Here is a 26,809-nt window from a genome sequence, read left to right on the forward strand (position 1 = left end):
AAGAAACGTCAAAATACAGAACCGTTTACTTTACCTTTACAAGAAAGGAGAGCTGCATCTTTGCCATAACCCACTATTTTCTTTAATGACTTTCAACCTGTGTCACCTGATCTGAGACTAGGGTTGCCAACAGGGTTCAGAATCTCGGATCACTTTAAGGCAGGTCAGGTTTTGTAACTCACCTCTCTAAACTGTAATGTATTCAGTAACGTGAGTGTGAATTATGCAAACTGTCGCAAAATTAATTGAATTGTTTTACTTAATCGTTACCAAAAGCACACACCTGCCTGCGAAGATCGTTTCCATCAATCAGAGGATTTCTGAGTCTCTGACTGGGCGGGACTGTGTGAAGCAAGAAATATTAAACAAATAGAAATTTTACCTGCTGCCACAAGGTTAAACGAAAGAGTGCAGGTGAGCGCAAGTTGAAGCAATATGCTTAATTGTTGTTACGAGGCTCTCCGGATAGAATCGCCACCACAGTTAAACAATTAAATACATTTACTGAACTGCTGAATCATTTCACACTCACTTTACATGTCATAAACATTGCAGTTTAGAGAGGTGAGTTTAAAAAAAAAAAAACTGATCTGCCTTAAAGTGTCCCGAGATTCTGGAGCCTGTTGACAACCCTATCTGAGAGCTATGAGGAAAAGAATTACCGCGATGAGAGACCTGAATGATCGCCCTGCGAAATAAAACCCACGTTGATTTAAATGCACCGAGTGTGTAACATATCAAATAGGCTGCGAAACTGTTTAAAAATTATTTTAATAAAACACAGCAGTTACCAAATGGTTCCGCTTGTATTGGCACATGACAGTAACGTACAATTTAATTTACTAAAGCGTATTGTTCAACAACGTCTTGCACATCTGATAGTTGTAAAGTTACAAATATATATATATATATATATTTCTGTGCAGCGATTTTGTTTCTTTTTTAATCTCAGTATGATCTCCAGAACACGTTTCACAGACAAAGCAACAAAGTACAAAAGTCTACAACAGTTTGCCGTTACTATATATCACAGGTTCACTGCATAACTTTACTCCATGAAATGTGTGATGGGAATGTGCTGTTACATACTGGGGTATTTTTGCATTCAGCAGCTCTGTGTGTTTAGTGGGTGCACAACCATTAATTTAGGGAGTCGAGAGCTGCGACAGAGTTCATCAAACGTGTTCTTGTTATTAAATACAACAGTTACGTTCATTACCGGATTCGTATCTTATTTAAAGAAGAACTGCAGACATTGGAGGGATGTATCAAAATTGATGTGTTTTTTGGGCGGATGTAGGATTCGGATTCGGCTGTCCGGATTTCCTAATAGTGGCTTTTTCCTTGGCCTGCGACCATTGAGACCTTCACCATGCAATACGCGACCAATGGTTGAAATGGAAACCCCAGTCACACTTGCAGCCAATTCACTTTGAGTATCTTTGGCAGTCAATCTCTGATTGTTATTAACCTTCCTCACAGTTCCTCTACTTGTTCTTGGTGAAAGAACCTTCTTTCTTAGAGATATGTCTAGCACCTTGTAGATAATACTATCATAGCATCAAAGGGGATGAATACTTTTGAATTTCTTGTAACTTTTTCTCTTCATCCACAAACACAAAACATTTGCTACACAAGATTTTACTAATATTCTTTGTTTTCGAGAAGTTTCAAGAAATTATAAATATCCATTGGGGTATGTAAACTTTAGACTATAACTGTATGTACTTATCTATCTATGTATCTATCTATCTATATATACTGCTGTGAAAAAGTCTTAGACATTTTTGCATGTTTCTTGAAGACCCTGATCAACGCGAACCAAAGACTGCTAAACAACAAGCCTGGCCTCCCCCACCAAACCAAGCTGCATTAACAACAGTCAAAGCTGCCACAACAGCAGAAAACACAACATTGATATACATTGTAACTCCTGAATGTGTCGAAGACTTTTGCTCAGCAGTGTATATATAGGGAAGTTGGCTTATTTGAGCAAATTATTATCGTGTGTTTGTTTTTATTTATTTTCAAGAAGCAATAGCAAATAATACTGTGATATATGAGAGATGGACATGTGGACATGTCTGCAGGGAAATTATTGAGGTCTAATGGAAGGTTTCTGTACTACTGTAGGTGCAATTCTGCATAAATAGCATGTAACAACCATAGGGTTGATATTTGACTTAGTGTAAGTAAAAAAAGCTACAGTAAAATTACATCATACTTTTATATATGAGAGAGGGACATGTGTACAACACATTTGCAGTGAAATTAGAGCGTGGAAGGTTTTATATATATATATATATATATATATATATATATATATATATATATATATATATATATATATATATATATATATTAGCTCAAAGAGCCAGCATATATATACACATATACTGGTACTCACACACACATTTTTTGGTCAAATACATTTTAATAGTAAGCAGCAAAAATGTCTGTTCTCAATAATTTAAACAACATAAAATCATCCGTTGACCATGTTACAATAAGCTATTAGTGAGATTTCTTTCATACTTTCTTTCTAAATGTATGAAAGTGTATTTCATCGCTTGTTTTATTCCAGTGCAGTTCCAAACCTGGGACAATTGTACTTAAGTTTGTTGATGCACTAAAATGTGTATTTCCTTTTATTGGGATCATGTCATTTTTTTTCTTTTTTCTTTTTTACTGTCCGTAGTTTACGGTATTTGTATTAGTTAAATGGTTCCACACTATGCTTACTTTTACCCGGAGCGCTTAAGTATTCATAATCATAAAATATGAGAAACTGTTAACGCCTCACAGGTTGAATTGATCAAGCTACACCCTGCTGTCATAAGCCACAGCTGTATTTTTTTTAGAGCATTTTACATCAATGGCAAATCAGCCTGCATTGTATCCGTGGTTATCCACGATTACCCCTGAAAAGAAGTGGCATTTCCTTGGGTGGTAAAATCTTTATTATGAGTTTATTTAAATTGATCAACACATTACAAAAGGGTGTTCAAGACAACACATCAGGTTGTATGTAGCACGTGCTTGATTGTTTATATATTTATTTATTTCTTTGTTTGCTTTAGGTGAACCCAAAAACATTGATGGTTTACAGAATGAAGACATTGTTTTATGTCCAACCTTCAGTGGTGAATTGGAAGACATTACATGGAAGTTGGGCAACAATAAAATTGCAGAATATGATTCATTTAAAGTTACAACGTATTATGGTGGTTTCAAGAAAGAAACAGAATTAAACATTATAAGTGGGTGTCTGAAAATGAATAATATCACAGATCGGCGGGATGGATTGTACACAGCAGAACTACAGATTGGAGGCAAGCTGCAGGACCATAAGTTCAAACTAAAAGTGTACAGTAAGTTTTTTTTTTTATTTGTTTGTTTTGTTTATTTAATTAAATGTAAAATGATAAATGTACCCTGGTGTCTTGGGCATAAGGATCCATAGCACCAACATATCATTTATATTTGAAACATGTTTTGAGGTATAGAACACTATATGCAAAGCTTTCACTGATTATTCCTCCACCCAGGCTCTTATTATTACACAGGGGTCATAGTCATCTTATTGTCCCTTGCCTGGGATGCATTTTCAGACAGGTAAATAAAGTGGAGGTGGGTATCTTCTCTTGGTTGTAAACCTTCCAATACATATTGTACATCAACACCAGTGTTATACAGCTATGGCCAAATGTTTTGCATCACCCTGTAGAATTAACTCATTTTTCTTCATAAAGTCAAATAAAACCTGCTGAATAATGTTGGGTTAACATATTGAATTACATACTGCTTTGTAGATTTCCATATACTTAACGAAAAACTGACAAATTAAAACATTTGACATTTCAAAATCTAACATGAAATACTGTGCTGTTATTATGGCTTCCGGTAGACTTTTACGATATCATTTGGTAGTTTCTTTGATTACATGAATACTGATTAATTGAATAATTGGCCATAGCTGTATATCCGAAAGGGCATTAGTCCTCCAGTGATGCAGCTTTGTAAGGACCAGTATATTGGGTAAAATAGAGGCTGTTTGTCTGTAAAAAAAACTTTAGAAAACTGCTTATCCAATTGTGTTGAAGCTGAAGGACCATCTAGCACAAACTGAGTGAATCTGAATCTTGCAGTATAATGTCTGTCTAATGTAGCTGAGAAGTGATGTAGCTGAGAGGTGATGTAGCTGAGGGCTGAGGTTTCTGAGAGTAATGACACGTGTGACAAACTGGCTTTAGTGGTTACGTCAGACCAGAAAGGAGTACACAGACAGATGGTAGTTGGTGGTGAATCTGAGATGCTGTTGCACTCAGTGAGTTTATTGTAAAATAAAAGGTTTAAACAGAAAACAGGACACGGCACTTGCGGCCAAAATAAACAGACAAACAAAATGAACAGACAATAACAAACAGGGACGAACACTAAACAAACACGTACCACGTAGCAATTGCTTCTTTTTAATTCTCTCCTCACTCTCTCCCGTTCCTTCGCCATGAACACACAACCCTGAGTGAGTGAAACGTGCATCTATATATACTGTTGTGCTGGGATTCAATTACTAATTAATTATTCACTTGAATCCCAGCACGTGAACTAATTCTGCGCAACCCCGTGCTCGCATATTATTAAATACTTTAAATGCACGTGAAGTGAAGTGCAATCCCCGTACCTAAATACAATTATACATTTTAAATAACTCATGCTACACACACCCATTTATATCCCGTACAGCCATATCTATACACCAACATTAACACACCACATGCAACATATAACACAGAAATGCACACAGGGGCGGGGCACATTGCCACAATTATCTATTTAATAGTTTAATTATGTTCCCATATCAAATATATATATTTCATGAAAATAAAGAGTGTTATATAAGATTGAGTGTCATTTGTTGACAAATAATTATAATATAAAATCCACTCCTCTACAGGACCTGTTTCCAAACCGAATGTAACCTGCAGTGTCACCGACTCTAATGTCACTCTACTCTGTGAGGGAGATGAGAGCCTGGGTGACCAATACAGATGGGAAGTCCTTGAGAACCAGGTGTGTCGTGGGACCACTAACGGAAAAAATCTGACATTTTCAAAAGAAGAGAACCATAACATAGAGTACACATGCATTTTCAGCAACCTCAGGAGTGAAGAGAGAAGTGACCCTATTAAAATCTGCTTTGTTCCAGGTCAGTAGTTGAACCAATGGGAGATTCTTCATCATCAAAGTTCTTTGTTGCAATTTTGGATGCCTTGCTGTTTTATATTCATGTCAGCCTTGGGTAGCATTTTCTGGCATCATGTGGTGAACTTTCTTAGATACAGATTAAAAACTCTCTTTGTCTGTTATACCTAATACTGTCTCTGCTTTGCTTACATCATCAGATTTTAGATAAAACAAAACTTACTTCTGTACTGCTATAGATTCTCCTTTTATCAGTTTAGAGAGATAGCTAAGCTTAGGCCTTAGTTTAACGTATTTGCTCAAGTAAAAGTCGACCCCCACCCCCCCATTATGAGAGCGAGATTCTGGTATACATTTTTTTTCCATAAATATATGTATTAGATATCCTGATGGGGTTTGTGTGGCAGATTTTCAAAAATAACAATTTTATAATCACTTCTCCCTAGAACCGCCAGCCGCGTATTACAGTACAGTACGTGTTTATTTTTTGTTTTTATGTATCGCCTACAATAGTATTATTTTATTATACAAGCACCACCCCCACTTCCTTCCTAGCCCACACGGAAGTATGTATTTCAATGGAATGTGGGGGGTGGTGTGGTCTGGCTGTAATTCAATGAAACTGCATCTGTGTTTTACGTGACAGCTCCTGGATGTAAACAAACCTGGGATTCATGTTTTTATGTATAGACAATGTCACTGAATAGTGTTCGCCATATCTTGAGATGTTTGCATTTTGATTTGGGAGAAATTAGAAGCATTTGCTCTGGCAACGAGGGCAACAAGGATTTGCCCACAGCAATGGAGGTGTAGCTGTTTCCCACAGAAGCACTATGCTGCAGGGTCAGAATAGAAAAGGTAACATCATTATTATTATTATTATTATTATTATTATTATTATTATTATTATTATTATTATTACTGCCGTCCGTCATCACAATCAGCAAATATAGGCTTTTACTATAAATTAAAGATCAGTTCATATGTTTGCTCGTGTATTAGTTGACCCCCCCAACTTCAGGTTGTGTTTTGGGTTTAAATTTCTTGACTTATATTCGAGCAAACATGGTAACTAAACTGATTATGATCAAATCTTACCTGAAATTACATTTTAACCCCCAAACAATGGCAGAGAAAGATGGGCCCCGGTGCAGGACCTTATTGCGGGCCCAGCCTTTATGTAATGCTTTTATAAACATAAAACATGCCAAGTCAAGTGTTCAATATTTAACAATATTTTATTCTCACAATGTTAGCATGTATGAAACAGTATACGACTACATGTAATAATCTTTTCTACTCACCTACTTGAATTGCATTTTGCGTGAATCTTTACTTCCAATACTACACCCTTTTTAATCAGAAGCTAACAAGTTTAACCACCAGTCCCTCCAGGATTTCGCAGAAATTTTCTGACACAGAAAATTGTTTTCTTTTTTCAATCAGAAATACAGGCATGTTAATCTGTGTTCGTTTATTTTGCGTCCGTTAAATAACAATGGTAATAAATACATTTTGTTTAGGTTTATTTTATATGTTAATGAAGGGAAGCACAGAAACAAATCATTGCAGAGTTCTTTAGTTAAATTAAACTGCCAGTGAATTAATTTTGTTAGTTATTTCTTTCCATGTTTCGTTTCTTAATGTTTTTTGGCCCTGCGAAGTGTTAAATAATATTTCCTTTTTTTTCCATTTCACTGACTAACAGGTACATTTGTTTTCCTTTAGTTTTTGGCCGGTGCCATAGTTGCATCAAGCTCGGAGTCTGCAAAAGCCACAGCTCGATCCTATTATATCTGCTTACTACTTCTTCCTGTTCACTATACCACTCATTTATCTTTGCCAGAAGGAAGTTCTAAATCTTGACTTTCGGTGTTGCGAATCTATTTATAATGAGATGCAAATTCTGATCTCTCCTGTATAATGAGCAGTAATGTATGCTGTTCGTAAACTTGTGGTGATATTACAGTAGTTGTTCACGAAAAAGAACTGTTTAGTACATTGCACGCAAAAATTATACGAAGGACAGGGGCTATGAATTTGCAGTATTTACGAACATGTGAGTAATATTAATACATAGAGCCCTATGTCTGAACCATGAATTTGAGTACAGTGCATGGCACCCTTGAGTGGTTCATGCTCATTTCAAATCTATCACACTGGTCTTATCCAATTGATGAGCGGTATATCAGTAAATGACTTCCAGTACCGGTTCATGCACATCGATTTTCTCATAGAATTCTAGATGAAAGAAAACTGAACACTGTCTAATTCACACGTATAAAGATTGTTGTTGAATATACAGAATTATCAAAAATCAAAATGATTCTAAACAACAAGAATACATTAGTCAAGATAACTGTGATAACTGTCATGTTTCAGATCCCTCCCAAGTTGATCTTTTAAATAAAGTTTCATTCATAAAAAATAAGTCTTTAAAATGATTCCTGAGTGAAAGACTTTTTATAATGTGTTCCACAGGCAGGAAAACTGCAGATGGAAAAAAAGGTCTTCTATCATGATGATATGTTAGTTCCTCAGGCCTTGCATTGGATTTTGGGGTCTCTGAAGAACAAGGGTTATTGCTAATTTTGATCCAAATTGGTGGGGTGCTACAGTAACCACAGGGGCTTTCACAGGTGTGAACCAGGTGCTTTGAGGTGTTTTAGTCTCTAAAAGCTCCAAATCTGATGCAGTCTGTATTACAAGCACTTTAAACTGCTATTTGTATTGTTTGATTAATTACTCATTATTTTACTTGTATTTATTTTTTAGGTGGACGTTCCCATATATTGGTACTGATACTGGTGTTGCTGGCAGTGGCAGTACTGGCAGGACTGATAGTGTGGCGTTATTCAAAGTCACAAGGTAAGAATACTTCAATTTTCTGTTGTGTAACATGAAGGTGCTGACTATGAGAACCCAACACGTCCTTATCAAGTCAACCAATATCTGAAAAATGTTAGGCAAACCTTGTGGTCTTTGACATTTTGTACAGCTGTTTTAATGCAACAGTATTTTCTTAAACACATTAACAGGTCTGTCCTAAGACCATTCAGGCCTGCAAACTAGTGCCACAACAAGAAGTCATGTAGCACAGCTGGGTCTTCATACGGATATTATCAAACATAAAGACATGTAATAAACTTAGGCAAGATAAGAAATATACTTGATATATTTTATGTTAAGTTTAAAAAATATGAATCACACCAACGGAATAAAACTCACTATTGCAGCCTAATATTTGTGACTTTACAGACTGCAATAAAAAAAGAAATAATGCAAACATATACAGCTTCATACCATGCTGCTGTTTTATCAAAATGGGAATGTCATTTCCTATCTTTAATAAACAATACCTTGTCGTAATTATTGTAGCCTATACTATAAAAGTAATTGTAACAACATAAAGGACTGGAAACGGGTTCAGAGTTCTAACCCAGATTCATTATGAGATTTGTGATAAAAAAATAAAAAAAAAACATCCTAGCAAACTTGTATCTGAACAAAGAACCACCATTTGTAATACAGTTTCACACAACCCCCCACCCCCACCCCCCTAAATAAAATAAAATACTGTTTTTTCATATGTATTATTAAGCCAGAGTTGTGAGCTGTGTAGCACTGCATGCAAAAGGTCAGCTCCACAGCATTTGGACGGAGATTAGGGAAGAACTTTGATAACAGACAATCTTTTATCTTCTTTTAACCAGACGTGACATTGAATGTTTCCTGAAGCCACAGCAGGGCGAGAGAGGGAGGGAGGCATTGCATTAAAATGAACAAACACAGCCTTTACTATTAATTTCAAGGAGAGTCTGTGTTATCAGTACTTGCAGTAAATTATGGGTCAAATTCCATCAGCTATGATACAGTATAACTAAGAAGGCGAAAACTGAAAGGTTAAACAATTCTTCATATTGTATCGTTGGATAAAAATACATGGTGTATGATGAAGTAAGACTGAAGTAAGACAATGCCTTTGGGCATTGTAAAGTATGGTTATAAAATAATAATATCCTGTTTGGTTTGATGTATTTTTATTTGAGTGGATGCGGACTACACTATTAATAACGCATGTACAGTAAAAAAAAAAAAAAACAGGCTCTTTTTTTTTTTTTTTTTTTTAATTTAGTCGTTGCCAATTAGTTTTTATTATTTTCTCCCCAATTTGAAATGCCCAATTATTTTTAGCCTCAGCTCACCGCTACCACCCCTGCGCTGACTCGGGAGGGGCGAAGATGAACACACGCTGTCCTCCGAAGCGTGTGCCTTCAGCCGCCCGCTTCTTTACACTCTGCAGACTCACCGTGCAACTGCCTCAGAGCTACAGTGTCGGAGGACAACGCAGCTCTGGGAATCTTACAGGCAAGCCCGCAGGCGCCCGGCCAGACTACAGGGGCCGCTGGTGCGCAGTGAGCCGAGGACACCCTGGCCGACTTAACCCTCCCTCCCCCCGGACGATGCTCGGCCAATTGAGCGCCGCCCCTGGGAGCTCCCGTCCACGGTCGCCTGGACTCGAACCGGCGACGTCCAGGCTATAGAGCGCATCCTGCACTCTAGCGAGTGCTTTTACTGGATGCGCCACTCGGGAGCCCCAAAAACAGGCTCTTTTACATAGAGTAGGCTATCAGAGAGAAGGATACTTAACGTTACTGCTCATCGCTTCTAGCATGAAATATTCAAACCTGCTAGCCTATGCTGTGTAACTGAGGCATATGCACTTTGAGCTGTCTGCCAGTGAATGACAGTAGTTAATATTAAGCTATGCACCCTTGACGAATGTAGTTGTGGCAGGGATTCAGGAAATTAAATACATTTAAATACCAAAATAAAATGTTACCTTCGGTAATAATAAGTGTCAGAGCTGCACCCTACTACAGAGCAAGGGTCTGGTCTGCTCACTACACTCCTGTACCATATAGTGCCGTCATACGTTTTAGCTCTGAAAATTTCAGACAAACAAAAACTGTTTGACGGCACAGCTGGGTTGGCACAGGTGTTGGGGACTCAGCAGGGGGCTGTTTCCTGACGAGGAAGGCAGCTTGTTTCCGGGTATTGGACCAGAGGCGGCTAGGCATGTCGTTGCAAGTGACCTGGCAAATGACAGTTCCAACACAGGCATGCGCGTGGCTGAGGTGTGTGGGGGGCCTGTGTTGATGTGGCCCTGATGAGGGCTACCATCTCTGGGAGCCAAGCAGGGAGGGGCTGGCTGGCCTCAGTCTCTTCCTCACAGGGCTGGGCAAAATGCACTTGGGGTCGGCGTCCCGCAGTCCCTTCCTCAGCGTATTTCCTCCCATTCTTGAACCAAGCAGAGTGTGGCCTGCAGGGTTGTGGGACATTGTAGCTTCAAGTGTTTCCGCAGCTCCCCGGGGCCCGGCGCTTCAATGCTTTCATCTCTGCTCCAGCTACTACTCTCCCGCACCCAGGGCCGGATTAACGCACAGGCAAACTAGGCACCTGCCTAGGGCCCAAAGTCATGGGGCGGGGCCCAAAAACGAAATTGCGAGCAAACTGGAAGAACTTCACTCACTGACATTTCAGCCGAGGCAGTGTATCTCGCTTTGTGTTCACACAAAATCAAACCGGCTTACCCAGGACTTACCGTCTCGCTCACTTTCGCGCGGTGACACAAGTACATTCCAGCCAGGTCAATCAGTTTGAATTTGCTTGCTTTCGGGGGCAGCAAAGCATTAACACAAGAAATGGGAAGAAGAAGAATACAAGCGGCAAAGAGGGGCATTATAAATATTTTTTACAAATTGGTGCTGAAAGCCCTGTACTGCCGAAAATATTATCTCCGACCCTGGAGAAAGAGAATTTTCTTTAATGAAGCATGTTAAAAAATAAGTGTCATGTTCTTTAAATTAGATAACAATCAACATGCTGCTCTTGTCCATATTCAAACTGTTCTATTTGTATTCAGTAAATCGGAAAAGGTGATCATCAAGCTGCGCAATGGGATTAGGTTTTGGGTTTTTCTGAATTTATTTTGAAATGTATTTAGCACATGCCTTCAATTAAACTGTTTCTGGCAGATTCAGTCGGTCGTTCAGCAGTCGTTCAGTTCAGAGCAGTGCGTGAAACTTTCGTCATAATTAATAACTAGAATTCGGCATAATTTACTGTTTCTGATAAAAACTATGTATATAATAACTTAAAAATGAAAATGATACATTTTGCAAATTGGCGGAGCTTGAGTTAAGCTATTTATATATGCAATAAATTATTTTCTGTTTTGTATTTGTAATTAATTTAGAAGAATTTGTAGATTTTATTTTTCACTTTGACATTATGATCGTTTTAAGTGTTGATCAGTGGCAAAAACTCCTAATTAAATCAATTTTGATTCCATGTTGTAACACAATAAAATGTGGAAAAGTCCAAGGGGGTGAATACTTTTGAGAGCCACTGTATAATGGTATATTTGTTGTTATTCATTATTCATATAAGAAGATAGGGGCCCAGAATTGATGTTTGCCTCGGGCCCCGTGATGGGTTAATCCGGCCCTGCACGCCCCCCCCCCCCCCCCCCCCCCCGCTAGGTAGTGGCGTGGAACCGCAGAATAAGAGAAATTACAGAAACACATAACAATCAAACGGAACAGACAATAAGTCCTGCTGCAGTGCCAATCCTTGGGTCGTTACAATAAATACAGTGCATTTGTCCACGACAAAGCTCTCAAAAGCATTTAATACATGCTCCCTTTTTTTTTTTTTTTAAAGCCGAGCATTCAGATCTTCAAAGGAAGAACTTGTCAAAAATGTTGGTATGCGGCTCATAAGGTCAGGAAGTTTGACCACCCCTGCCATAGAAGATCACGAGATATGTAGTGAGAAGCAGGGAAAGAACCACTAGAGAAATGTTAAGCAGCATTAAATCATAAGAATCCGATCCCAGGTGTGAGTAAAGTAAATAAAGTTAGATTTAATCCATCTGATCTTTCACAGCTCCACACAGTGGATTCAGCCTTTTGTTATTTCCACCCAAAGCTGTTTACTGTTTTTTTTTTTCTTGTCGGTTCTAGGTTTACTACAGTTTTCTGTTACAGTATGTAATGAGAACACTTAAATAGCCAAACATAAATTATGAATACATTTTTCTTGGTCAGGCTTTATTTTAAGGGTTACTGTTTAAAAATGTATCAACTGTTAACAAATGTTGTTCATTTTGAGCTAAGGGTTCTACATTAAGATCTTTATGAGGTTAAAAGTTCTATAACCACCAGTGCAGATGAGTCTGGCGCTTCTACATTGTGGTTCAGATGCCCGCTAATAAAAATCTGATTTAATTTGCTAAACATTAGTATACAGTCAGCACTTGGATATCCGTTACCCAGATACATGGCAGTTGCATTTTACCGCCCTTGTCTTAAGAATAAAATCAATCCCCATTTTATATATATATATATATATATATATATATATATATATATATATATATATATATATATATATATATATATATATATAACAAATTAATACACTTACTCGTCACAAGCGATTTCCAACTCTGATACAAAGCCCATCTCTGGAATGTTACAATTTATCTGAATATCCATCACAACCCGCATTTAAAAAAAAAAAAAAAAATCTCTCTAATGCCAAATCAGTCTGTCTGATGTTGTGCAGTTACACAGCGTTTCCTCCAGTTTCACATGACAAAAATGCAGCCAAAACAAAGCGAACGAGACAAACTAGGGTAATTTAGGGTAAGAGTCATTAAACAGTTTTAGATACTGTGGTGTATTTTTTTTTTTATCTGTGATCTTTTGTTGCTTTTGTGCATTTTCATTTGCAAGTGAACTGTGACATTAGGGCCTTATCGAGTACTATATTCTGCAATTTTGAATACTGATTTGGGATAATGTTTTAATTCTGGAAACTGTGTTGTTTTTTTTTTAATTTTTTGGTTTTGCTAAATTGCATTGCCTTTTAAGTTTCATGCAGTTCTGTGAATGGATAACATTTAAATTTAATTTTGTTGTTAGGTCGTTAATGGGAAATTTTACATACTGCTACAATACGCACCAGATTTAAAAGTATATACTTGTGACAGAGTTCGAATGATTCTTGGTGTTAGATCTCCCTCCCGACCTGTGAGGGCGCTGTGTAAAAGGAACAGAGTACCCTGGACTAAAAGGCATGAGAATTTATTCCCGTGGGTAGGTGGAATGGCCAGCTAGAAAAGGAACGGAGCTACAGTACCTGAACTCAATGACCCCAACGGGAAACGGCGTGGCATTTGCGGATTGGAGAAGCGGATGCGCTTGTTAACCAAGGGGTCATTAGGGAGGGTATAAAATAGGGGCGTAGCAAAGTAATCTGTTCCTTGGTAAATGGTTAGATGCAACCTACAAGGAGTCCGTGTCACAGTCTTGAAAACCGTGAGTTTTGTCTTGTGTGTATTAGTGTTTGTTATACCTGTCTGTTTGTCTTAAACTAGACTACCCATAACATGATCTGGAGCTGTAGCGAAAGCCAGCATCCACCCGGACAACACTTTCACCCCTGCATTCACTGAGAACTAGCACCTATTCACTGTCACTAAAAACTGTGTTTGTGTTCTGTGTTTAGTGTTGGTGTATGAAACTGGACTTTTGGTTACGGGTCAAACCTGGGGATTACAATTACCGAGTGATACACACGGCTGTATCACTCCATCATTATTATTTACCGGTGTTCGCCATAAGGCTCTGGACATTGTTAGTAAATCAATAAACACCCTTGCACCTGGAAATCATTGTCTGCCTGTTTTGTATACGCTCTGCACTGCACACACCTGTAATCACTCACCACTTTGCCACAGTGTATTACAGTTAACGTGTCGTCTCTTTAGGCAAGTGATATTTTCAGAATCATAGTGTTCTAAATTAAAATACTACTTCTGTTAAAAATATAGTACTGTACCAACAAAACCAATACAGTACATCTAAATGGAAGCCTACTTATTTTAAAACACAGTCTTTTCAGATATATATTTTTGATATTGTCCATTTTTCTGGCAACACAAAAAAAGATACAAGGGTTGGAACAAGCCAAAATGAAATAATTAGATATGCATCACACGCATTTAACCGTCACTGAAGTCAAAATTTTACAGGATTAGATATGTGAGTGCTGACTGTAGTAACAATTTGAACCAATTTTAAATATATGATCTGATATTTTCAGTTTTAGCTGGCCTTTTATATAATAACTAACAATTAACAGAAAAAGAAATAATGTATATCAACATGTTTATTAGCTTAAAATAAAGCGTGACCCTTTCCTTTTTGTACTGTTTTTAGTTAGAGGAACACATGGCAATAGTATGGCTGGACACAATGGAACATGTATGGACTGTTTTATTAGAAAGCGTAAGTAACTTCATTTTCTTCATTTCTTTGTACTATTTCCATAACTCTTCCTCCTACTTTAAAGGGCACATAAGGACCTTTTTATTTTATTGTGTTACATGTTCCCATGTGTTGCTACAACTGTTTACGTAAGGTGTGTGTTTTGTTTTAATCTTTTTTTTTTTTTTTTTTTTTTTTTTACATTTTGACCACTTTTTTAAACTTTTAAATTGCATTCCCTGCCTCAAGATGGCGTCCCATGTACCAGCATGGACCTCTCAGAACTGCATTTCCCATCATCCTCCTGCTCACATATGTAACTGAGATGGATTTACCAGTGAGCAGGAGGATGATGGGAAATGTAGTTCTGAGAGGTCCATGCTCAAAATGTAAATAAAATAAATAATTAAAACAATACACACACCTTACGTAAACAGTTGTAGCAACACATGAGAACATGTAACACAATAGAATAAAAAGTTCCTTATGTGCCCTTTAAGCAAGCAAAGAGCTCCACTTTAGGATATGTATTAGGTGTGGCTGATTTTTTTTTTTTTTTTCATGCTACATGTACATTTTTTTTTAATGTATAAATAACTAGGCTGTAATAAAACAAATAGTGATTGCATCTTTTCATGGAATGTAAATAAATAATTTCATTTTTGATCCACAGAGATGTTATAAAACAGCATGTGGAGATTCTCTGACATGAAAACTATGTAGTTTAACATTTTAACATTTTAAAATCAGTTTGAATTTCATGGTTTTTACTTATGAGATTTACAAGGATCATTTTTTCTGAATAGAGCCCTGTGTTAAATATATCTTGCAAGCAACTAGAACTGAAGATTAGCTCCTATTTGGCAACAAGAACTAAAAAACTATATTTGCAGCTTTAAAAGGAGTTAAAAGGTTTGACATAAAGGTGTTATGTTTTTAATAGCTAATGAGAGCCACAGAGTTTGGGAGTAACATGTTGGTGTGTGAGCATCTGAGCGATAGGTTATTTTTCTAAAGCGTAAAATGAAAAGCAATCATGTATTAAAAGTTTAGGCAGGAACAAGACTGTAATATGTAACCCTGAATTGTTTCAGAAATGTAAAATGTGTATTTCTTTATAGAACAAGGAGAGCAAATCAATGAGACAGGTATGTAAAACATTAACTGGTTAAGGCCCAAAAATGCATGGTCTATTTTATAGCTGACATTCCAGATTTTAGTGAGTGATAAACTTGACATACCACAAACCTGTATACATTCGCCTGTCAGTCCTGGCGATGACACAGAGAGGTGGGGAAGAGGGCGTGTTGGCTTTCCCTCTCTCTGAGTGGCTGAGAGGCGGGCCTTGGGGATTGCTCGGCCCATACGTACTGTGCTTGATTATGCATTTGGGTGGCCAAGATAGGGGTTACCCAGAGACGCCAGCTGAGGAGACGAGCGTAAACAAAACACCATGCAGGAACGCCAGTGGTTGGAGCGAGAGAACGAAATAAAGAAAATTAAATAAAGAAAATTCGAATTAAAATAAATTGTTCTGTAACCGAGGGGGCACATGTGTAAATAGAGGGGAACCTTGGCCACCCCAGTGTATAGTGTATAGTGCATAGCATAGGACGGAGACCCGAGCTGTCCGACTTAGCGGCAGTGGGGACACTGCGTAAGCAGCACCTTTATTTTGTAGTGTTATTACTGTGTTTTATTTTCCCTTTCTCTTTCGCCTTTTGTCATTTATTATTATTTCAGAGCACCTGTGAGTGTGCCAGTATTTGACTGTTTACCTGTATTGGTATTACTATGGACCTGTCTACTGTTGTCGCAATTAAGGCCAAGGAAACAGCGCCCCCTGCGGGCTAAAATAAATCAAACAGAAAATAATAAAACTGGGCACCAGTGCGGTGTTTTCAACTAAACCTTCTGTCTCCCGTGTGTGTCAGGGAATTGCCCACCACCCTTCCACAGGCTCAAAATGATACACAACAATGAGTATTTGCTTTGGGTAGTTTTTATGCTAATTAGTATTTTTTTTCTCCATAAATCAGCTTTTTGGTCTTAAATGTGGTAACGTGTACACATTCAGTAATGGGAATTCCTACAAGTTTGGAAGATTTACTTTTTATACAAAAAATGTGATTGAGTCATGTATTTGTTACTATACTATGCTTAAAGTTATCTGTAAAGTATTGGTATTAAAAAATATAACGATCTTAATCACATGACTTATGAATATGGGTGTCAATAATGATGTTACTGAATTTACTTATGGTTAGGAGGTGAAGTATCTCAAAGACTAATGTGTCTGGTAGATTGAGCCCTTAGGCGGGAAATAATGACAGCACTAGAAAATAATAAGAAACCAGTCTGACCACACAGTATTGCTCAATGAATTGCAATATGTGCTATATCCTAAGCTTTTTCATATGCCGTTCTAATGAATGTGTATTATTTTTTATTGCAGCTCCATTCATAAAAACAAACCAGCGTGATAGTGAAAACAAGCCAGGTATGAATAAACATTTCAATAATTGGTATTTGTATTTGTTATTAGTAATATGACAAGAACGCTAGTTTACAGAACACATACAGAGTGTTCACTTTCCTATTCTCTGGTTGTGGGTTAAAATGAGGTCAAAGTATTTACTTCTACAAAACATACACATTAAAAGTTAAAACCAGTATATTTTGAAAAATAGGAAAAACTAGAAGAGATACACTTTAGCTTGTTTCCTTGCACTAATAGTTCTTTTTATAATCTATTTATATTGTTTTTAAACCTTTTTTTTTTTACCTTTCTGTGTTCTTCCCCCCTGTATTGATTGAGGGCGGTATGTAAACTTTTTAATAATAGTTTGTGTTGCAATACTCAAGGGCACAATTAATCAACTAACAGAAAAGCAAGAAAACACAAAGAAATTTGATTGAGGCTTAATCAAGATGGAGGGGCTGACTGGTCGTGTTCTCTTGTTGCACTTGACTGATTGATGATTGATTTCACCTACCTGTATCTTTAACTAGCCTTGGCATTTATATTTCTAAGGAGTGTTTATTATATATTTAATATATTTTTGATCAGCTCCTCTGACCATAATTTTGATTTAATTCAGGTCCCAGTGCGATTAATGTAACCCCTTGGTTAGATTAATTGTTAGTGTTGTTTTGAGACCTAAAGCTTTGAGAACAACTTGATTTATTGATTATGTGATTTTCTCTGTCAAGTTTGAAATTATCCCTTTTATGCTAGTTATTTTAGTAGGCAGATGGCAGATATTTTTTTCTTCATAAGCCACCTTTTTTTGTCTTTTAAATGTGGTACTGTGTCTCCAGCGACTGAGGGAGAAGCCACACTGTCTCCAGCACCCTGGGGAGAAGCCCCGCTGTTTCCAACACCCCAGGGAGAAGCCCCGTTGTCTCCAGCACCCCAGGGAGAAGCCCCGCTGTCTTCAGCGCCTGTGGGAGAAGCTGCGCTGTCTTCAGCGCCTGAGAGAGAAGTCCTGCTGTCTCCAGCACCCCAGAGAGAAGCCCCGCTGTCTCCAGTGCCACAGAGAGAAGACCTGATGTCTTCAGTGCCTGAGGGAGAAGCCCTGCTGTCTCCAGCGCCTGAGGGAGAAGCCCCACCGTGTTCAGTGCCTGAGGGAGAAGCTCCGCCGTCTTCAGCGCCTGAGGGAGAGGCCACGCTGTCTTCAGCGCCTGAGAGAGAAGACCCGCTGTCTCCAGTGCCTGAGGGAGAAGACCCGCTGTCTCCAGTGCCTGAGGGAGAAGACCCGCTGTCTTCAGCGCCTGAGGGAGAAGCCCCGCTGTCTCCAGCAGCCTGGGGAGAAGCCCCGCTGTCTCCAGCACCCCAGGGAGAGGCCCCGCTGTCTCCAGTGCCACAGAGAGAAGACCTGCTGTCTTCAGCACGAGAAGGAGAAGCCCCGCTGTCTCTAGCGCCTGAGGGAGAAGACCCGCTGTCTCCAGCACCCCAGGGAGTGGCCCAGCTGTCTCCAGCTCTACAGGGTATGTGGCAGTGTAGCAGGGTGGAAGTCCTGCCAGTGTGTGTTTGTGTAGGGACCCGAGATTCCTCTTTAAAAATGAATTAGTTTTAGCGGTGTAGGTCATGGCCCACAGTGACCTGTTAACTGTTAGTTAACAATTGCTAGATTGTCTTTGATCATTTATTAGCGTAAGAAATAAATAGCCAGTTTGGACCTGAATCGACTGAAGGGTCATTCTTATAGCGTTAAGGATTGTTGCTACAATATTTATTGACTGGTGAAATACAATTTAGTCTGTATTATTCAATGTTAATATTTAAAGCTATTTAGAAACTCCAGCCATAACTCTGTAAATAGGGTCCTAAAAAAAACTGCCGGCCAGTCAAGAGGCACAAGCAGATACAAGTATAGATATTTAATGCTTTACATTAGAGAAGAACCCCTATTGATGTGTGTGTGTGTGTCATGTTGAAATAAATGATCTAAGGGTCATTGTAAAAAAAAAACTTATACTGATGTCTACAACACATGTAACTGAAGATATTGTCATATCTCTTTGAAACGTGTAAAAATACAACCTGCGGAAGTATATACCTTAGATCACTGCTTCTTATTACTTCAGGGAAGTTCAGGGATAGAGTTCTGTAGTGAAATCTATTCTCCAGGTTCTAATAGGTAACACTTTTGAAACACTTTGTTTCTTGTGAAACATCAGAAATTCGTTCAGGCCTGTTAAATCAGCCCTTTATCAAAGTCTGTCAGATCTGCTGTCGAGGATGTTGTGACTAAATCTGAGCTGCAACAATGACATGTAGATTTTATATACCGTGTTAGTGCTGCTGTGCGTCTTATTAATAAATAAACAAATAAAATAGTTGAACAAAACAATACATTTCCATAACACATGGCAGTTTTCTGGTTATTGTTGGATTAACTTGCTATAAAAAAATGTAAGACAAAACATGAAATGCAGACAGTTAAATAAACTTTTTTTTTTTTTTTCAGATGAAAACAAAAATGATGTAACAAGTCTTTAATTCTTCCAGGAAAGAAGGAAATGCTCGAAAAGGTATATTTTCAAGTATTTGTCAGTTTTAAAAAAAGTAGTTCCCTATGTGCTGTTTGTAATTGGCTGTTCGTTTGCCTGTCTGTCCATTCGTCTGTCACATTCCACATGGGGAACATGATAACTGCCGTCACCAAAGTGTTATCATACATTCTTAGCCTGCTGTAGACTTTTTGGATTGCAATACATGCATATAAAAAAATATACAAAATTATGTAAAAATTATATCAATGTTGCAAACTGTAGGTCCAGACAACTGCGTCAATTCACTTATCATTTATTAAGGGAGTGTGACTTGAATCTGCTTTGTTGTAATCTTATTTTAGCCTATACTCGTTCTCGTAGGTGATATATTGATTGGGGGTGGGGGGGGGTTCGGGGAGTAGGGGATTATAGCAAAACATAACATTGGTTAGCAGGGTGCGATTTATCAAATTTCCAGGGGGAGGGCAGAATATACATGAACTACAAAACAATAGGCAAACCTGTAGTGAAGATACACAATGTTAATTATTATTATTATTATTTATTTCTTAGCTGACGCCCTTATCCAGGGCGACTCACAATTGTTACAAGATATCGCATTATTTTTACATACAATTACCCATTTATACAGTTGGTTTTTTACTGGAGCAATCTAGGTAAAGTACCTTGCTCAAGGGTACAGCAGCAGTGTCCTCACTGGGATTTGAACCCACGACCCTCCAGTCAAGAGTCCAGAGCCCTATCCACTACTCCACACTGCTGCCCCTAATACATCACTTATGTGCCTAAATTTCTGCCACCCAATGCAGTTATTATCGTTTAAAACTTCTAAAAAATGATTCTCATTTACTAAAAGGCAATAACACCAATGCTTATAATCCACCCATAAACCCCCTTTTTTTTAAGCGCTTAGAACAAGTAATTGCATATAACCTCCTTGATAACTTACTCCTGTAGGAAATGTATTTTCACCTCAAAAACAATTGAGCAGGGACTGAGAATACAGTATTTTAAACTGCCCAAACTTAGACAGTACTAGACAGTTCAACCCGTTCTGTAATATTTATGTTCCATTACCAGACAACCGCTGCTAAATTACAATCCCAACAGAAACAACGGGTAGCTCTTTTTCTGAGGTGGCTTCTGATAACTAATTCCTTGGGTTTGAAGATTGTGTAAGGCGTGTATTCATTGTTGATACACAGTAAGTTGGTTCAAAAGGCTTTACACAGTATTACAAGGTGTACAGAGCAAGAGAGGATAGTGCAGCTGTTTAGTCTTGCTTACAGTCTCACTCACGTTTTCCATTTTCACTTCATGTATCCCCTACGTAAAGGTCAACCACAATCAACATACGGGTACCCTAATTGTCCAAATGCAAACTGGCATTAATTCATACCTGTAATTTAAAAGGTGTAGACACAGACACACATTTCAAAAGATAGTGTAACCAATACAAATTACTTCTATTCTGTCCTGCAATTGTTTTTGTAACTTTACTATTTTTAAAAGATTGAATGCTGGTCTACTTTTTCAGCAGGAATGATTGTGCTTCTTGAAGCACTTTCAAGAACTCATAAAAAGAGCGTTTTGAGTACACAACGACAACGATATCAACATATTGACATTTGAATCTTATTGGCTGACTCCCTTTAAAAACAGTTGTCGGAGGGTATACACTTATGTCATTTGAGCTGCTGGCCTCCCAGTTCCAACTCCCTAAAACACATTTTTTTAAATATCTACAGGTTAGGCATTATATTAGTACACAACAAGGAGGACATCTCCTACCTATTACATCACTCCTGATAGACAGCATACTGCACAATAGAAAGGAAATAAATGGGTTTGTCTCCTCTGTATACTCAGGCTTGCAGAGATGCTTAAAATGCAAATTGTTGTGGACAGGGCTCACATGGGAAGGAGATTTAGCTCATACTTTTGGGGAGGGAGATTGGGAGGAAATTTGTAAAGATGCTCAAAAATGTTAATTTAACAGCCGACATAGACTATTGCAATTTAATCTGATTCATAGAATATATTGCACTACAGAACGGCTCCATACAATGAACTCCAAATACTCTGAGTGCTCTCCCAGGTGCAGAGTTGAAACTGGTACATTATTATTATTATTATTATTATTATTATTATTATTATTATTATTATTTATTTCTTAGCAGACGCCCTTACAGTCATAAACAAAAAATACATTTAAAAAATCACAGTACAGTTTTGGTCGTGCCCTCTATTGACAGCATACCGGAGGACAATAATTCAAACAATTTCCCAGATAACAAATGTCATCACCTGAGCCACACCTTATGCTTCTTGGAGATGTGTCTTTGTTGCCAAATCTATGCAGTGGCGATGTTAGATTTATTAAGATGGCACTAATAGCAGCTAATAAAGGAAAAATGATAACCCCCCTAACATATCTATATGGCTTAGGGAGATTTCCTCATATATCCCCTGAAAAAAATACTGTATAATTTTAAAAATAAACCAGCTCTATTTGAAAAGGTATGGGGTGGATTTCTTAACTTCCTTAACTCCTAAACTCTTCAGCTACCACATAATACAGATCCCAACTAGATGGGTGGGATGGGTGAGGGTCAAGGGGGGAAAACAGGCAAAATATTTATAATTGTAATCCATGTTTTATATATGTTATACCTTGCAAAATCTATTATCCCTGCCAGTGATGAAAATTGAAAGACCAGAGCCAGGGATATAAAAAGCAGAGCTAGGGAAATCCCCCCATCACATCGCATCTTGTTTGTTAGGCCCGTCCAAGGGTTCATCATAATAGAAGTACGTTTTGCTTCTGGATTTACTTCAGTTTAAGAATTACTGTAGCTATTTTTAACAAGAATAAAACACTGCGAAAATGAAACGTTTGCAAATATTTAGCATTCTCTTCAACCATTTTAAGCCTGATTGCGACCCTTTCAATAGAAAAAGCCGTCAAAACGGAAATCAGGGATGACACCAAAACAGAGGAGGAACAGGAACCAGCAAATACCGCAGCAGCACCTGAGCTTCATAAAGATTCCATTTGCATAACCCCCCCCCCGGGGGAAATAAAGAACAAATGAAATGAATGTTCCTTCGGTCATACAACCAATAGTAAGACACTTTTGTGATAATAGGTAATAGATCATTGCAGACCACAAGAGGACACAATATAGTCCCAATTTAAACTGAAAAAACAATGTTTTACACTTACATTCAAACTACTCACTATGGGATGTGGGATGTCAATCATTTACACTGAAAAAGCAAACCTCTGAAATGTATTTGCATTGAATAAAGATACATCTGTTTATGTGTTTTATATAACTTATTATCAACTAGTCTGAAGACAGCGACATACAAAACGTTGTTGCTTATATTATTAAAAACGTGGCATTTATGTTTTCAGTTACTTTGTGATCATCATTACCACCACATAGCATATTGCCGAATATTTTGACATTCATGGGCAGGGCTGTATTTTTCATGGTAAAAATGGCTTATTTCACTGCACATCTCAGGATAAAAATAGATATTTCACGATTAAACATAATTATGAAAACAGAAAGAAATGGTGTTGTCACATTCAAAAGTGATAATTTTCTCTACAGTCATTATAGCCCTACTAGTATTCCTCAATATTTAATTGATTCCCTGAACAACAGTACATGCTAAATTGCAGAATACTTTGTTTTTTATGTCCACCTTTTAAAGACATTCTATTGTTACCATCAGTAAATTATCAAGTAAAATAATTTAAATGAATAAATAACAGTGAAATGTCCCCTTGTTGTAGTGGAAAGAGCGATCTTTAGCAGCAATGTTAACAATCTTTCATTGAAGACATTTTAAAGTAATCGTGCTGCTCTATGCAATGTGTTTAATCGGTAACCGGAAGCAAACTAAACCAGCTGCCAGGGCCCTAAACAGGTTTGGTGTTTTTATTTTTAAATACATATATTTACACTATTCTTTGATAAATGAAAACAATTTGATATAGTGGCTTTACAGTTCGTTCACAAAAGTATTCTATTAATCTCCCAATACAGTTCCATTACCTTTTCAATAATACAGATCTTTATCAAATATTCATGTTTACAAACCAATTCCCTTACATTTATCCCATAGGGATGTTTTGCTTTTGTTCACAATTTTTTTAATAGTTTATATTGTGATACTGTGATTTGTATTTTAACCCTTTAAATGTATATTGATTGTTGCAATTAAATGTATTTCTTTCAGAACGTGATTCAGATGAAGAACAATGAAAAAGATGGAAATTGAATAGAAGTGGATTCAAATGAACTTAATGTTGCCATTGGATTCCGTTGCCAGTAAAGTGGAGTATGACATTACCAGACACCCAATATGGTATTCCCTAAATACGTCTTGATAACATTGCATAATTCATATTTTTTTGTTCAAGGTTATATTGTTGTGAATGATTTCGCAATTTGTGTTTGTATTCAAAATTATGTTTAGTTTTTTAAGGCATTTATTATTTTAACAGCTGGCAGAATATTTTAAATTGTATTACATACATATTTTTTTTCAATCAGTTGCTACAGTATATAAGTAAACATGGACCCTCCCTTATGTATGTTAAAGGAATATAATCTGTCAGTACTGGTGGTTAAACAGGGATGCGCATGGCTTTGTGATGGCTCTTCTGAGGCATGGAAAGCTTTTTGATCCTCCTGCCCTGGCTCAGGCTCAGAGTCCAGCTGGATGTCTGTCTCCAGGATGTACAGTATTGTGAATTAGGGACAGCTAAGAAAGTCAAGCAGCCCTCTTTACTAGTGAAAAATAAATCTTAGGGAACTTGCACAGCAGTTGGCTTCTAGTTTTACATCTAAATCACAATTTATTTGGGCTGTAGTTGAAAAAGCTGTATATCCTGAATTAAAGTAAACCTTTTTTTTTAAAAAAGCCCAATAAAATAACCATCTTTACCACAAGAAAAGATCAATGACAGTTGACTGTATGCATGTATATATTTATTTATATATTTATTTATTTTCTATTTTGTTTTTTTATCCCATAATGAACGTTTTAAAAATAATTTATTACCGTTTCAATATTTGGCATGTTAAATAAAATAAGCACCATATCTTATATTTGGGTGTCTAAGCCAGCTTGAGCCAGGTGGAAATTCTATAAACGTAGACAGTAAGAAAATGAACACTCGAGGTGTGCGCCACTAATGTCTTCCCCATTGAAGCAGTGAGTTTGTTGAGTTTGCTATGTTACTGTTTGATCAGGTGTGGAGTGGATTGCATATGCTGCCATTTATTAAATTTTTATGTGAGTACATTTTTATACAAATAGATTAGATAACCTGAAGTCATTCTTATGAATGTTTATCATCTCATCTTTTAAGTATCATTGCTGTCTGTGTGATAACATTTAAATATGAACAAAAAGTCTTGATGCTTAATGCTTTGAGATAGCCATTGCTTTAAATGAAAAAGTGTGGTATACTAATAATGTTATCTAATCACTTGCATCACCAAGGTAACAGAGTTATACAGTACATATCTAACTCTGTATACCTTACTTCTGTCCTAGGGTTTAAAAAAAAAAAAAAAAAAAAAAATAGACTTCACCTCATCGTGTGTGTGTGTTAAAGGAAGGACTAAATCTTATAACTTGATAAAAATACTTTGTTTTGGTTTCTAAGAGAGACTCTGAGATATGTATAAAATGCCTTCAATCTGCTTCACTCCTGACCATAGCCAATCCAAGCCTATTCATGTATTGTACAGATTATGCAACATGGGTACAATCCAATAGCTTTGTTCCTCTTATATCTTTATGCAATAAGAATCTTGTAGTTAAATTTGTTTTCATGACTTGCACTCCACTGAAAAATGAGAGAAGTTTAAACATGCACTGCGATCCATATTGGAAAAAAAACATACATATAATAAGTATGGTTTCTCCATACTATAGTTTGTCGAAGTGAGAAATACAGTAATGTAAAGCTAGTATTATCAGGGACTTCGCTTTGTACAAGTCTGGATGTAAAGTTAGTGTTAAGGCTGCCACACACTACACGCAATGCAATTTTTTAATTGGCGACAAGACACTTTCGCAGCGACATGACCATATACACCAGAAGTGACACAGAGGTGATGCTATCTATACAACTATTAAAAATTGCTATTGACAAAACTATGATCAAGACTGGTACATATTCGTCAACATGATGTAGTAAATATGAGTGTCTTCTCTGGCGGTATTTCAACACATATGGCAATAAATCATACATACCAAGCTTATCCAGTTCCTTCGAAATGGACTCCCATATATTGCCTTTCAAATCTGTATCTTTATAATTATGGGTATTTTTTTCAACAGCAAGTATTGTTTCCTCCATCATTTTGGATACTGCTTCACCCTGCTGGACCACGTGCATTGAAGCTGTTCTCTGATTGGTCAATTCCCTAGTTGACTTGCGACAAATCGCAAAAAATAGGATTCAATCTTATTTATTTTGTGTCGTTCCAGTGCAGTTCCTGCGTCACCTGTCATGTCGCATATCATGTGAAAGATACTTATCAAAAGTATAGGCTCTATTCATTTTGTCACATCGCGTCTGGCGGGTAGCACACTTTAATCAGGGATTTTGCTTTGTGCAAGTCTGGATTGTCAACTAAAGATTTCAGTGAACTTAAAATATGTGACAATATTGGAACAAATTAGGAAGATAAGAAGTAGGTAGGATAAAAAAAAGAATAACATATTCCTTCGAATTTAAGACACACATTTTAAACCATATTTTGCATCTTTATTTGATGTTTTACTTACTCCTCAAATTGAGCTGGGAAAATTGGGTTGCAGTGTGGAGTAGTGGTTAGGGCTCTGGGCTCTGGGCTCTGGACCCTTGACCGGAGGGCCGTGGGTTCAATCCCAAGTGGGGGACACTGCCGCTGTACCCTTGAGCAAGGTAGTTTACCTAGATTGCTCCAGTAAAAACCCAACTGTATAAATGGGTAATTGTATGTAAAAATAATGTGATATCTTGTAACAATTGTGAGTCGCCCTGGATAAGGGCGTCTGCTAAGAAATAAATAATAATAATAAATTCGATGCTGTCTTAAATTCGAAGGAATACACTTCTTTTCAGTCATGTTTAATGTGTTTTAAATTATGCTGTGTATTCTGCATGTGCATCCAAACAAACCTGTACTGTGTTGTATTATTATTATTTGTAATAAAAATACATTTCAGAG

The 26,809-nt window shown here is 37.3% G+C and overlaps 1 protein-coding gene across 1 annotated transcript in view; it reads left to right on the forward strand.

Annotated features, from left to right (window-relative positions):
* The window catches only part of LOC117406129 (basic salivary proline-rich protein 2-like), a 30,442-nt gene extending 3,633 nt beyond the window's left edge, over window positions 1-26,809 (forward strand). The window contains exons 2-10 of the mRNA XM_059029967.1: window positions 3,081-3,371; window positions 4,958-5,209; window positions 7,981-8,073; window positions 14,496-14,564; window positions 15,665-15,691; window positions 16,999-17,043; window positions 17,865-18,533; window positions 19,517-19,580; window positions 23,817-26,809. Coding sequence (XP_058885950.1) covers window positions 3,081-3,371; window positions 4,958-5,209; window positions 7,981-8,073; window positions 14,496-14,564; window positions 15,665-15,691; window positions 16,999-17,043; window positions 17,865-18,533; window positions 19,517-19,548 — 1,478 coding nt within the window. The 3' untranslated portion in view covers window positions 19,549-19,580; window positions 23,817-26,809. The remainder of the gene's footprint in view (window positions 1-3,080; window positions 3,372-4,957; window positions 5,210-7,980; window positions 8,074-14,495; window positions 14,565-15,664; window positions 15,692-16,998; window positions 17,044-17,864; window positions 18,534-19,516; window positions 19,581-23,816) is intronic.

The sequence above is a fragment of the Acipenser ruthenus genome, chromosome 9 (genome assembly GCF_902713425.1).
Source record: "Acipenser ruthenus chromosome 9, fAciRut3.2 maternal haplotype, whole genome shotgun sequence".
NCBI classification, from domain to species: domain Eukaryota; kingdom Metazoa; phylum Chordata; class Actinopteri; order Acipenseriformes; family Acipenseridae; genus Acipenser; species Acipenser ruthenus.